Here is a 14,867-nt window from a genome sequence, read left to right on the forward strand (position 1 = left end):
CCTTTGAGCATAGTTCCAAATTGCCAGCCAGAATGGTTGGATCAGTTCACAACTCCACCAGCAATGCATCAATGTCCCGATTTTGCCACATCCCCTCCAACATTCATTACTCTCCCCTTCTTTCATTTTAGCCAATCTGCTAGGTGTGAGGTGATACCTCAGAGTTGTTTTGATTTGCATTTCTCTAATTATTAGAGATTTAGAACATTTTCTCATGTGCTTATTGATACTTTTGATTTCTTTACCTGAAAATTGCCTATTCATGTCTCTTGCCCATTTATCAATTGGGGAATGGCTTGATTTTTTTATACAATTGCTAAAACTCCTTGTATATTTGAGTGATTAGACCCCAGTCAGAGTTTTTTGTTATAAAGATTTTTTCCCAATTTGTTGTTTCCCTTCTGATTTGGACTACATTGTTTTTGTTTGTACAAAAGCTTTTTAGCTTAATATAATCAAAACCATTAAATTTACATTTTGTAATTTTCTCTAACTCTTGCTTGGCTTTAAAATCTTTCCTTTCCCAGAGATCTGACAAGTATACTATTCTGTGTTCATTTAACTTATTTATAGTTTCCCTCTTTATATTCAAGTCATTCACCCATTCTGAATTTATCTTGGTGTAGGGTGTGAGATGTTGATCTAAACCTAATCTCTCCCATATTGTTTTCCAAATTTCCCAGCAGTTTTTGTCAAATAGTGGATTCATGTCCCAAAAGTTGGGCTCTTTGGGTTTATCATACACTGTCTTGCTGACATCATTAACCCCGAGTCTATTCCACTGATCCTCCCTTCTATCTCTTAGCCAGTACCATATTGATTTAATGACTGCTGCTTTATAGTATAGTTTGATATCTGGTACTGCTAAGCCCCCTTCCTTCACATTTTTTTTCATTATTTCCCTTGATATTCTTGATTTTTTGTTATTCCAAATGAAATTTGTTATAGTTTTTCCTAATTCAGTAAAGAAGTTTTTTGGTAATTTGATAGGTATGGCGCTAAATAGGTAAATTAATTTGGGTAGAATGGTCATTTTTATTATGTTAGCTCGTCCTACCCATGAACAGTTAATGGTTTTCCAGTTGTTGAGGTCCAGTTTTATTTGTTTGGAAAGTGTTTTGTAGTTGTTTTCGTATAATAGCTGTGTTTGTTTTGTTAGATTGATTCCCAAGTATTTTATATTGTCTAGGGTGATTTTAAATGGTGTTTCTCTTTCTACCTCTTGCTGTTCTAATGTGTTGGAAATGTATAGAAATGCTGATGATTTATGTGCATTTATTTTGTATCCTGCAACTTTGCTAAAGTTGTTGATTATTTCTACCAGCCTCTTAGTTGATTCTCTAGGATTTTTTAAGTAGACCATCATATCATCTGCAAAGAGTGATAGCTTAGTCTCCTCATTGCCTATTTTGATACCTTCAATTTCTTTTTCTTCTCTAATTGCTATTGCTAGTGTTTCTAGTACTATGTTGAATAATAGAGGTGATAATGGGCATCCTTGTTTCACTCCTGATCTTATTGGGAAGGCTTCTAATTTATCCCCATTGCATATAATGCTTGTTGATGGTTTTAGGTATATATTGTTTATTATTTTTAGGAAGGGTCCTTCTATTCCTATACTTTTCAATGTTTTCAATAGGAATGGATGCTGTATTTTGTCAAAGGCCAGCCAGTTTAATTCTGGGGCCACTTTAATGTTCCAGGATAGGTTGTTTTACCTAATTTTATTTTGTTTTTCCTCATTTTTAAAACTTTTTTTTGCTATTTCTATTTTTGGTCACAGCCTGAAATTGAATAGTTCAGTAAATTCCCAATAAAGGAATTCCCTCTACCAATGCAGGGCAGCAACTGATCTGCAACTACATCCTTAGAAGATTGCTCAGAGGTTCCTGAGAGGTCAAAGGACTTGCTCTGAATCAGGAATCTACTCTGTGTCAGTGTTGGGACTTGAATACAGGTCTTCCTGACTTAGAGCCCAGCTCATGCTGCCTCTCTTTTAGTCCAGTGAAGTAGGGTACAGTCACTGAACCCAGGTATTGATTCATGATTTGTGGGGATTTGAAAGGAGGCCAAAAATCAGCTTTCCTGAGGCTAGTGTAGGACTGCCCAGAAATGCTGAAGTGTGATCCTGTGTCATTTTCTTTGCTCATTCCCTTTCTTTGAATATTTCTTCTTTCTTTGCTAAAGAATGGGTTTCTAGGTGTCAATATTCTATCCCAAGCCTTAAACTTTACTTTAAAAATGATTGTTTCCATTTCATATTCAGTTTTCTTTTTCCTCTAAGTAATATCTTCTTCCTATTGCTTTCAGCCTCTGCTTGGGGAACTCTTGGTGTTCCTCAGAATCTCGGTACAGTATCTGTTCCAGATCGGCAGGTTTTCCTGAGAATAGTGTGACGTGAGTGCACATAAAAGATACTTTGTGTGATTTTTCAGTATGAAAATACCCTGTGCTTCAGGATTGAGATGAGAAGTTGCAAATTCTTCTCTTCTACAGATTGCTAAAAATAAGCATTACAGTCTTCACCCTGAGAAAGCAAATAATAGACCCAATATTTGAGGAAGGCAAAGGCACACACAGAGATGGCTTGAAATGACTGAGTTGTACTCACCTTTTCTTTTCTACTCTGAAATTATGTGATGTCAGGTCCTCTTGTCTTGATATGTATTTACATCTGTGTATGTTGTGGAACCGAGTGCTAGATTTTGAGTTTCTGGCTTCAAATTCTAGCTCTTCTTTTTACTACCTATGCAATCCTGGGAAATCATTTAACCTCTCTAGGCCTTAGTTTCCTCATCTGTAAAAGGAGGCGTTTGGACTAGATGACCTTTAAAGTCCCTTAAAGTTACAACTTATGATCCTATAAACTCACCTGAAAAGAGCTATTATATATCTCAGCCGTTTTCTTGGGGGGTTGGGGGAAGTGACAGTATTTGGCAACAGTAGTTCTTCAGGTTTTAGTCTCAGCTTTGTTACTCTTTGAACTTGGCCAAGTCACTTCAAATCCTGTTTCTTCATCTGTAAAATGAAGGAGCTGGACTCTTAACATCCTTCAAGGTTTTGTAACCTGTATTTTATGAAATCTAAAATTGAAGTCTTGGCAGTGAGGTCAGTCAAATTGCTTTTGATCATCACCCAAACTAGTAACTTTTATGTTTTCTTCCATTTTTTTTTATGTCAAAGTTTGAGTCTCAGTCCATATTGAAACACATGAACTTTGAAAAAAATTGGCCTGGTAACATATTATATAGAATGAGGACAGAGGAGCATATAGAGCTGTCAGAATCTGTCTGATTTGGTGGTCAATTCCAGCCAAAGGACAAGTCATGTTTACCTACAGACTTGGCTCAACTCAGGCTGCCTACTTCTCTGCAAAGGAGGGATATTATTAAAGTAAATAAACTTTACCTCTGTTTTCAATCAAATCATGTTGATTTAGTGGGGAGGAGGATACAGATTTTTGTTACTTATCAGTTATGTATAGGAGTTCTCTTAGCTTTCTCAACCACAGATATTTTTTCTCACCATAGAAATAGCAGGCAGTGGTTTAAATCTAAATCCTGGGACCTTGTTAAGGGAAATTGTCACAAAAGGCACCCCCAGTCATTGAGAACCACAGAATAAACAAATTTTTGCCTTCATTCCTCCTCCTCCTCCTCATTGAACAAATTTAGTTAGCGTATATGTATGTATGTATGTTATATTTGTAAACACAAATTTTACATACACACATATATGATTGCCAGTGAGATCCTTGAAGCCACTGAGAAGCAATTTGAATATATATGAAAATGTCAACAAAACCCTCTTCCAATTAAGAGAGGAATTGTACTTTAGCATCATTGGGGCTAAAACAGAGGTTTTAAATTTTTTTTTTTACCAAAAAAACTCTTTTGTAGGCTAGTGAAGCCTTTGGAACTCTAATGTATTCAATAAAATAATATATAGGATTACAAAGGAAACATTGAAATAAAGCTATTAGAATATTTTTTTAAAAACAGGTTCTCAGACCCCTTGAACTCCAGTTAAGACTCATGCTTGAAAGAATTCTTGTACAAAAGTTGCCCTTTCAAATTACTTTGAGTTTGTCTTCTCTCTCAGTTCTACCTAGGGCATAGTAAACACTGAATAAATGTTTATTAATTGACTGACTATAGACTTGTCTGACAAAAAACAAAAACTCCCAAATTATTTTTAGTAGCACTATAGAAATTAATAGGAAGGAAGTTAAGGAGTAAGGATTAAAGTATCCTTTTCTTTGGTGATTTATTTCCATTTACTCTCCTATTAAATTTCAACATCAGACTCATTTTAAAGCAAGTATAGGTTTTCCTACAAGAAGAGCTATGCTTTAAGAGAGATATTTGTTAAAATTTCTCCAGGCCATGTCAGCTGTATAATCTTGATTGGTTTGGATTACAGGATTACTGCAGTAGCTTCCCTGTTTGTTTAGACCCACTATCTTATTCCCCAAGGTGAGATTTAGTGCCACTCCACAGACTCAGGGAATTTGGGTTTGTTGTGGATTAGTTTCATGGATTTCATCTGTTTGAATGGTAGTAGTGTATGGAACCCTGCGAGTAGATATGGGACCTCAAAATCTTGGTCTGTCCAAGTTATTTCCCAACCAAATACAAGTTATCTTAATGCTGAAACATTCACAGGGAAGGGGAGTTGAAAATTATATAAAACTAATTTTTAATCTCCCACTCTAGTATATTCTTTCCATTTTCCTTTTTCTTCTCATATTTCTACTTTCTTCCTCTGTTACTAGTTTTTCTTTTTCTCTTCTTTTTGTTGCCCATCAAATTTGAAATTTTGTCCCAAATTAGTTAAAGGTAGCTCTAGACTCTGTCAAATTCTTAGTTTCCCTGAGAGCAGATTTGGGAAAATTAATTCAGCAATATTAATTAATTTAATCATTAAATATTTGCTAGGCAATAGGATGTAAGATATTTAAAAGACAAAAACCAATAGTTCCTGTCCTCAAGGACCTTATATTCTGAGGTGGAAGAGAGAAAAAGTTTTAGGAAGAAAACAATAAGTAGATACAACCTATGTGTAAAGAGTATATACCAAGTCACTATTTTGGGAAATTAGAGATAGAAGGCAGTAAGAATGGAGATATAACTTGACTTCATGTAGGAAGTGTCCCATGATCTAAGTTTTGAAGAAAGCTAGAGATTCTGAAAAGCAGAAGGAAAAGGGATTTAAGTTAGACTAGAATTTTACAGTCTATGCAAACCAGAGGTAGGAGATGGAATGTTTTGTATGAGGCAGTAGTAAATTAGCCAATTTAGCTGAACCATAGGAAGTGAACAAATAAATTGGAGTGTGATTGTGAAGGACTTCTTGATTCCTAGCCTCATGCTCATTTTGCTAGAGTTCTTGCCAAGCATTAATTTTTTTTTAAACCTTTGTACTTCGGTGTATTGTCTCATAGGTGGAAGAGTGGTAAGGGTGGGCAATGGGGGTCAAGTGACTTGCCCCGGGTCACACAGCTGGGAAGTGGCTGAGGCTGGGTTTGAACCTAGGACCTTCCGTCTCTAGGCCTGACTTTCACTCCACTGAGCTACCCAGCTGCCCCTAAGCATTAATTTTTGCTGTTAAAAACTTTGTCCTTTTAAGAGGTCCTGTCATCCACTGATATTTAAGCTGGTTTATTTACAGCAAACCTTCCGTTATTTAAACTTGATACACCTTCAAAATTCCTCCAGTGAAGCATCTAGGCAACTGCCTCTTAAAGAGTTCCTCCCACCCCAGTTCCCAACCCCAGAGAATGTAAGACTTAATTTTCTCTCTATAGAGGGTTCCTAAGACTCCAAAGTCAATCTGGAGTGAGTAAATGGAAGAAAACTAATTTAAATTGTGAATGACTGGGCTAAATGCATTTAATTTGAAAATGAATTTTTAGAGGATAATAGCACAAAATTATGAACTAGTATGCCCATCAAGCAGCAAAGCTATGAGCCCTTTCTCAAGTGGGAGTTAGTTGCATTTTCATGGAAGCCTTATCTTGTGGTCTGAGGGTGTTATGGTAATAGTAGTTCACACTGATTTTTATAGCGACTTAAGGCTTACTAGATGCTTTTTGGCCCATACTCTTATGAGGCAAGCAGTAAGGGAAAAACAAGCTTTAGGAACACCCCAACAACTTTTTACCACAAGATATGGTTGTCTATATGAGGGAAGCTCTTTTATTGTGTTCTCCTTCTCAGAGGTCATAATGATAAAATGTAACTTGTTTCCCTTGGAAGGAATGGATTTTCCTTCCTTAAAGAAACTTGAAAGTAGCAGAAGTTTTTGCATTGAGCATTTGATTTAGAGTTTAAAGAAATAACACTAGCTTCATGTAGAAGGATCAATTTAATAGCCAAGATGTCCCAAAAAACTTAGTGTAGTTTTAAGCTTCAGTAGTTCAAAAAATGCACTCTTTTGGGCTACCTTATTCTTTTCTGCCAGAGAATATTATTATATTAGCCTCCTTCACTGAGATCTCACTGTGTGCAGGCCTTTATATCCTTACTTCCTGTGTTTGAGATATGATTGGCCTTTATTATTGTCTTTGTATGCACACCACTCATGATGACTCACTAACTTTTGCTTTCTGTAGGTTGGCACCCATGCGATTGTACACCCTCTCCAAACGCCACTTCGTCCTGGTCTTTGTTGTGTTCTTCATTTGTTTTGGCTTGACTGTCTTCATTGGAATAGCAGGTAAGATTCTATTGGATTGACACTTGAACAAGCGATTAACTAGTTTTGCTTGGTCCTAATGTGGAGAGTGGAGTGAAGACCTGTGAGTTTATTACAGAGAAGCATGTTTGGGCAAATATAAGGATAAAAATTTCCCAAGATTTAGAGTTGCCCAGTGATGGAGTGGGCTGCCTTATTATATAGTAATTTCCTATGAAATCCTTAGACAGAGGCTGAGAATGTTGTAGATGAAGTTCACGTTTAAGGTGGACACCTTGCAGATTCAGTGAAAACCTTAACTTCCAACCCAATTCATTCTACTGTTAACTGGTATCACTGCAGTATTATTAAGGCTATTGTCTTGAGAGGCTTCAAGAGAATACACATAAAGTGAACTTTGTACATTGTGAGTTGTGGGAGATACTAGAAACATACCTGAGAGTACAAAAAATACTATCTGGCCAAGTATCTTTATAATATCATTATTTGTTATCACAAAGAACTGGCAAAAACTGAAATGACCACAGGTCCAGGGAAATAGCTAAATAAATTGTACTGTAACAACATAATGGAACAATATAAATATTAATGACTGTTGAGTTGATTAGACAAACTTAAATCAAGATCATCTTTGCTCTCAAAGAGCTTATAATTCTCCTGGGGTGGGGGAGAGAATATAATATTTTCAAAAGTAAGAAAATAGAAAATATATTAAAATATACAGAGAAACTGAAGGGGTAGAATGGTTGGGAATTAACAATATGAAGGCTTCTTGAAGAAAATGGCACCAGAGCTGAACCTTCAAGGGATCACAGAATTTTAAATATCAGTCAAAAGGAAGAGCATTTTAGATACAGTGTACATTGGGTAGGCCAATTTGACAAACATAATGTGTGTGAAATGGAGTAATTTTAAAATCAGCCTGAAAAGAAAAGACTGGAGGCATATTGTGAGGGGTTTTGGGTGCCAAATAGAGAAGCTTGAATTTGATTTTAGTGGTAGTGGAGAGCCACTGCAGCTTCTTGAATAGGAGTATACCAGAATTAGACCTATACTTTAGCAGCTCTGAGGAGGATGAATTGGAGAGGGAAGAGATATAGATAATGAGGGGCTGAAATATTGCCATCCATGTGTAGAGAATGAGGTGGTGATATTAAGGAAGAATCAGTGAGATTGGCCATTGGTTTTAATTGAGGGGTGAGAAAGTAAAGAATTTCAAGGTACTTCTGAGGTTGCAAATTGGGGTGACTAGAAGGATACTGTAAGAGTGGAGGATTGGAGAGAAAAGAAAATTAATTCTTTTTTAATTAATGTTGAGTTTGAGATGGAAATGGATATCAGAAGAGAGATGAGATCTGGATTTGTAGACCTGGGAATTATTTGCATAGAAATAATAATTATAAACTCATGCTGATGAAATTATGGGGTCTAGGGAGAGGAAAAAAAAGAAGACCTAAGACAAAGTCCTGTGGTCGTGTCCACATATAGGGAAGAACCAGACAAAGCTGAAACTAAGCTGAATTGGTCAGAGAGATAGAAAGGTAACCACAACAGTGGTATCATCAAAACCTGGGGAGAAAACTGAATGAGGACTATAAAGATCTGGAAAAATCCATGTGAAATAATATGAAGTGAAGAAAGCAACCAGAAGAACAAGATCTACATTGACTACAAATATGTGAATGGAAAAATACTTATATGAATACATAGAGTGATCAATTTGGAGAAAGAAATAGATTAGTGAATAAAGTGTAAGCCATGGAGTCAGGAAAACCATGATTCAAATATTTGCCCTGATGCTTACTCTCTGTGTGGGCAATAGCAGATCTTTTAATCTCTCTGAGCCTTCACTTCATCATTGGTGCCTACCTCATAGGATTATGGGGAGGCTATATAGACATTAGTTATTGTTGTTTTGCATGTTGAAACTCATATATTCAGATAACTCTTTCTTTTCCATGCATTATCAATTCCCTATTCTTATTTTTGACGATTAATTTAGCCTTTCTTTCTTGAACAAATTAGCTTTCAGTTGATCAGTTTTATTGTTTAGGTGTCATCCTCCCCACCCCAAATTAAAATTTAGCTCTTGTTTTAAATTCTGTTTAGTTTTCTTTGGCTTTCAAATTTTCTATTTTTGTATTTACTTTGGAATCATCTGTTTTGTTTGCCAATTTTAAAAAATGCTCATTTCATTTGTCTTCTCTCTTCTGGCAGTATAAGTGTTCAGAGAGATCTGTTTTCCTCTAGGGACTTCTTTGACTTCATCCCAGAAATTTTGGTATGTTTTCTCATTGTCATAATTTTCTTTTAAAATGGTCATTGTTTCTATAATTTATCCTTTGTTCTCAGTATTTAGCTAGTATTATTTTGTTGCCAACTTTCTGTTCTTATTTTCTTAATTTTATAACATGATTTGTAAAATATGTATTTAATGATTCTGGCCTATCTTGCAACTATTTCTTCATCTTTTAATTTCAAGCTTATAGCAAACACCAAATAAAAAATCATTTATATATGCAAAGCAGAAATTAAAAAGAGGCTTGCCCAGAAAGCCCTAAATCTCTACCACAAATTTCTGGATTTATTTATGTTATTATACCCTAGCACATGATAATTTTTGTGAAGGGGTTATATAAGACTGACAAAATATGTATAATTTTTAAGATTTTACTTTGTTAATCCGTAAAAGTTAGTCATATCTGTTCAGATCCATAATTAAATACAGGTTTTTATTGATACATTTTGTTTTTACATTCCCTAGATTTTTCCCTTTATCCTTTCCCCTCATCCGTCCAGAAAGCTATCTTGTGCAACAAATATTCTTTAAAAGTAGAGGAAGAAAAAAATGAATGCTGATCAGCATATCAGAAAAAAAAATCTGACATTATTTGCAATGTTTCACACCTGTAGACTCCTCTCTTCAATTTAGGCAGAGGAGTAGGAGATGTGTTATATCTTTTCATCCCTATTTTTTTTTTTAAATCCTTACCTTATGTCTTATACCCGATATTAAATATTTGGTTCCAAGGCAGAAGAATAATAAAAGTTTGGTAATCAGGGGAAATGACTTGCCCAGGATCATGCAATTAGGAAATGTCTGAGGCCATATTTGAACCCAGGACCTCCTGTCTCCAGGACTGATTCTATCTACTAAGCCACCTCAAAGCCCCTTTAAGTCTCAGCTAAGTCCCACCTTTTTCAAGAATCCTTACCTTATTCTTAGTTAGTTTACTCTAAGATTATGTCTAATTTATCCTGTATGTATCCTATTTGTATTAGTCATGTTGTCTCTTCTTTTAGATTGTGACCTCCTTGGGAAGAGATTAATTTTTGCCTTTCCTCGTATTTCCAGTACTTAGCAGCATATAGTATATATGGCATATAGTAGCTACTTACCACATATTTGTTGACTTCACTTCTTTGGCATCAAACTTTTCTTTTATAATTTCATAACATTCATTTTTTATTATTTTGCAGTGGTAGTTCTTTCCATTTGTACTATTGTAATCATTTTGTAATTGCTTGCTTCACTTTGTATCAGTTTTATAAGTTTTTTCAAGCTTTTATTTATTTGTTCATATTTTATTTATTTATTTAGCCATTCCCCAGTGAATGAATCTCTACTTTGTTCCTAGCTCTTTGCTGCTACAAATGCCCTGTTTTATAAATACTTTGGTGTTTGCAGAGCTTTTCTTTTTGTCGGTGACCTCATTAGAGTATATACCTAAGAAGAGGAATGAGTAGGGGTTAAAGAGTATGGAATTTTTGCCACTTTATTTGCATGATTCCAAATTGTTTTCCAGAATTGCAATAATTCACAATTCCACCACCAATAAATTAGTGTGCCATATCTTTTCATAACCTCTGATACTGACTCTCCCTATCTTTCGTCATCTTGCTGATTTTCTCAGTGTGAAGTTAAACCTCAGGGTTCTTTTGATTTTAATTTCTCGTTAATAGTGATTTGGAGAATTATTGACTTAGTATTTAAGTCTTTGCAGTTGAATATGCTTTTCCTTTAAGTAATTAGAGCTATGACATTCCTTACATATGTATTTAGTCTTGGCATTATTTTGTTCCTCCTAAATGAAATATCAGTCATAGTTCTATGCACATACATATAATGAATAGCATAGTTCTGAAAATTTAATCTAGTGAGAGGCTCCTAACATTAGATTAACTCCTTTGTGGAGGATTTATGGGGGATATAGTGAAGCATGGAATAAGAAGGAGTGGATAGATTATTGTTCTAGGCCAGGTAGACCAGCACTATTGTTCTAGACCAGCTCTTAGGCTGGTCCTAAGTGCAGGGACAGGATTTTTTGAGACTGAGTCAGTGAGACAATTAAAACAAAAAACCACCTTTTCCTGGTTAAAAAGAAGGATAAAAATATTTAACAAGGACATGCATTGACAGCCACAGCAATCCAAATTTCTCTGAAATCCTATCAGTGCTAGCTTATGGGATTCTCTGGTACCAAAAGCAAACCTTGGCATAGCTAATCATCTCAAGAATACTTCATTATGCAGCTACTATGTCCTGGTACATGACTAATGGCTATGTGTGGACTTTAAATTCCTAAAACCATGTGGCCTAATCAGTTCCTTAGGGCCCAAGGCCTACGTAGAATCTGTGCTATTTAGGATAGTTGTGATTTGCTCTGTTTACTTATGGTGCCTTTAAGAATAATGTTTCTTTGTCACACAGCATATTTTTGTTTTATGGCCTTTTCCGAAATCACATGGCTACTTTTGATTTTTTAGATTCAGGTGAAGGCTAATAAATTTTGCTCCAGTTTGTCATTTTAGGTATGATCCTTTGTGTATTAGGTATACTTGTTGTGTGCATAAATAATGGGATTGTATTTTCATCCATTTTGTAACTTGCTTTTTTTAATAGGAGAATTCCATCTGTTAACATTCAAAGTTAAAATTGTTTTTCCTTGCTTCAAATTTGGTTAAATTACCTCTTTAAAAAGAAAAAGAAAAAAGAAATTGGTAACTATTGCTTGTTTTGCCTGAAACAATGTAATCTTCATCTCCTACTTCCTTCCTAACATATTACCTGTTTCTGACAGTCCATATCCTTGTTCATGCTTAAAAAAAATCCAAACAAACCTGGAAGCTTGCTTCTTATTTTATGTAGACACTCCTTTCTTCCTTCCTGGACCTTTAGTCTACTATAACTGTTGCCTTTTTTACATTTTCTTTACTCAGCCTAGATAAGAATATGAGTCATGAGCCTTCTTTCCTCCTCCCTATTCTTGTTGTTTGAGTGACTTTCACCTATAAAACACAGATTTCTAGAAATACAAAGTCACTTCATTTCTGCTCCCCCCACTTCCTTCCCTTCCTCTGGAATACTCTCTGAACATTAGAACCCATCTTTGTTATCTTTTTGTTTCTTCAATTATCCCTAGGTGGTGGGACTTTTAAGGAGTATTAGTCTTGCTATCTTCTTTTAGCAATTCATTATTTGGTCTTTTCATGTTCTAGGGGTTTATATTTAAGTGTGTTTTTGGAGAGAAGGTATGATTCCTTTGAGTTTGTATCCCTAAAACTGTTTAACTCTGTAGGGTTCCTTTTTAAGGATTTTTTTACCTTTTACACTTTTTTCCTATGTTTTTCTTTTAGTGTATTTGGTACATTTCTTGTTGTTTAAAGGTGATGAAGGTAGCTATGGATAGACCATTTAGTCATCTTATATATTGAAATATTAGTAAAATGCCTAATTGGTTTTCTTATTTTTTAATATATTCATAAATTTTAAATTTAAGAGGGCAAAAGAAGTAACCTTGGTTGATTTCCACATTGTTTTCTAAACATTATGGAAATTTTTCTGTGAACTATAGTAATTATTGCCTTTTTTACTCATTCATTTTAAAAACTAACACAGTGAATGATAGGATACAAAAAGATAATGAGAGGTTATATCACTATATCAGATCTGATAAGGTGAAATTTAACCTTTTTTTTCTCTCCATCAAAGACAATATAACTACCATTCTTGGATCCCAACATCACAGTCCCAGATGTGCTTATTGGAATGATAGAAACTAAGATAAAACTGTCTCCCCGAAGAGAAGAAAGATGGGGAAAACAGCTAGATTAAACTAAATGTATTTGTAGAGGAGTTCCATGCTAGAGATAACAGAATTATGAGAATGTTGAGGAGATCTTTTTTAAGATATATGAGGGGAAGATAGAAAAAACTTGAGGATAAAATCTCATTATTAATATTGCACAAAGGCAATTCACAAAATATTGATAATTACTCATTTACATATGTTTCTTTATGTAATATTTTTATGAGAATCATCTACACATATGTTCAGGATATCTTTGATGAGGGCATTCAGAGAAAACATCCAGATATTTATAAGAAATATTCCAAAGTAGACCATATTAAACAATTGACCAAAAGATGTAGGAGAATATAATATCCTTCTGTGCTTATTGTTTGTTGATGATAGAAGAACAGTTTTTTATTAGTAGTAACAAAATACAGGTATCCTTTCCACATCATAGGGGTTAGGGGATATGGTGCCCCTGTGATCTGGAAAATCTCGTAAAATATTTTGGCCCTCCATACCAGAAAAATCTGAATTTTTTCTTTTTTTTATTACATTTATGTGCATTTATGAATTACTAAACTTTTAAAGTTATCTCTATATTTCTAGCCTTTGTATGTCATCTACTGGTTTTTGTATCCTTTTTACAAAATTCAACTTTTTACTTATTTTAATTTTTTAATTGTGTATTTATGATATTAAAAGATAAAATGTTGATATTATAGAATATTCTATATATTTTATGCATTTCTGAGTTTCTAAACTTTTTTTGCATAGTCTGTTGGTTTTGCATGTTATCTGTGGCTTCTGCAAAACTTCCCTCAAATTCCCATTTAATTTTTTATACTGACCTGCAATAATATTGAAACTGATGGGGAAAGTTGCAATGTGGAAGGGATACCTATATTGTCTTAATGGTCTTGTCATCCATGTCAAATCACAACAAGAATTTAAGAGTTTTCTTTAAAATGATGTCAAAAGTCTGGAAGGAAAAAATAAAAATGTAAGATCTCATACCAAAAACAAATGACCTGGAAAACAGATCAAGTAGAGAGAAATGAAGAATCATCACATGAAAGTCACCCAAAAAAAGATCCTAGATGTCATCTTTTTTCAGTAAATCATGAAAGAAAACTGCCTAGATTTCTTTTTTTTCCCTCAATTACCAGCAAAAAAGACCTCTCTTCTCTCTCAAGACTTAAATTTATGCTCTTCATTATGCTCTTTTCCAAGCCCCTCCATTGGAGGGCTTCGATCTCACTTTGGGCAAGAGACAAGTCTTCCAGAAGCCAGGGAGTCAGGAGAGATTTGAGATAAGTGTCTTCTGGACCCCCAGGAGTCCTCTAGTGTGGCCTTTAAGATGTCAGCAGAATATGCATACTCAAACTATCTTTCCTTTATCCCACTATCCTAAGTAGTTTGTTGACAGATAAGCAACAGGCTTTGTTTTTTTTTTTTTTCTTTTTTTTTTTTTTTTTAAACCCTTGTACTTCGGTGTATTGTCTCATAGGTGGGAAAGTGGTAAGGGTGGGCAATGGGGGTCAAGTGACTTGCCCAGGGTCACACAGCTGGGAAGTGGCTGAGGCCGGGTTTGAACCTAGGACCTCCTGTCTCTAGGCCTGGCTCTCACTCCACTGAGCTACCCAGCTGCCCCCAACAGGCTTTGTTTTTAATTCAATCAAATGATGGGGTGAATTGCAACTTAATTCAATCAAGAGTGAGGTATTTCAAACTTGGTATTAAAACTTTCCCATTTTAAAATCCAAAGTTCAACTCACTATACCAAGAATAGAGATTTGGGCTAGTATTAATTTTTTACAATACCCCATCTGATTCATTGGGAGATATGTTAGTCTCCCTAGTAAATATTCCATATATAATATCTATACACTTCAGAATTGTCTCACCAGAGTACATAAAGACCCAAAATATGTTATGCATTTCATGGAGGGCCCATGTTTGGGTGTTTCTTAACATATTAAAACTGATTGATGCATTGACCAGGAGCTATATGAGGGTATGCTCCCTTTTTTTGGCCAAAGGCTTTACAATCAAAATAAAGCATGCATAGCACTTGGGACAGAAGTGAATGGAGGA

General features: G+C 34.9%; 1 protein-coding gene across 3 annotated transcripts in view; it reads left to right on the forward strand.

Annotated features, from left to right (window-relative positions):
• TMEM181 (transmembrane protein 181) overlaps positions 1 to 14,867 on the forward strand; it is a 128,696-nt gene that overhangs the window by 57,686 nt on the left and 56,143 nt on the right. For 2 of the 3 annotated variants that reach the window (XM_044671785.1, XM_044671786.1), the window contains exon 2: positions 6,614 to 6,717. In XM_044671785.1, coding sequence (XP_044527720.1) covers positions 6,614 to 6,717 — 104 coding nt within the window. Of the gene's footprint in view, positions 1 to 2,310; positions 2,398 to 6,613; positions 6,718 to 14,867 lie in introns of all 3 variants that reach the window. The other variant, XM_044671784.1, reaches the window with a different exon arrangement.

The sequence above is a fragment of the Gracilinanus agilis genome, chromosome 4 (genome assembly GCF_016433145.1).
Source record: "Gracilinanus agilis isolate LMUSP501 chromosome 4, AgileGrace, whole genome shotgun sequence".
Classification (NCBI taxonomy): Eukaryota; Metazoa; Chordata; class Mammalia; order Didelphimorphia; family Didelphidae; genus Gracilinanus; species Gracilinanus agilis.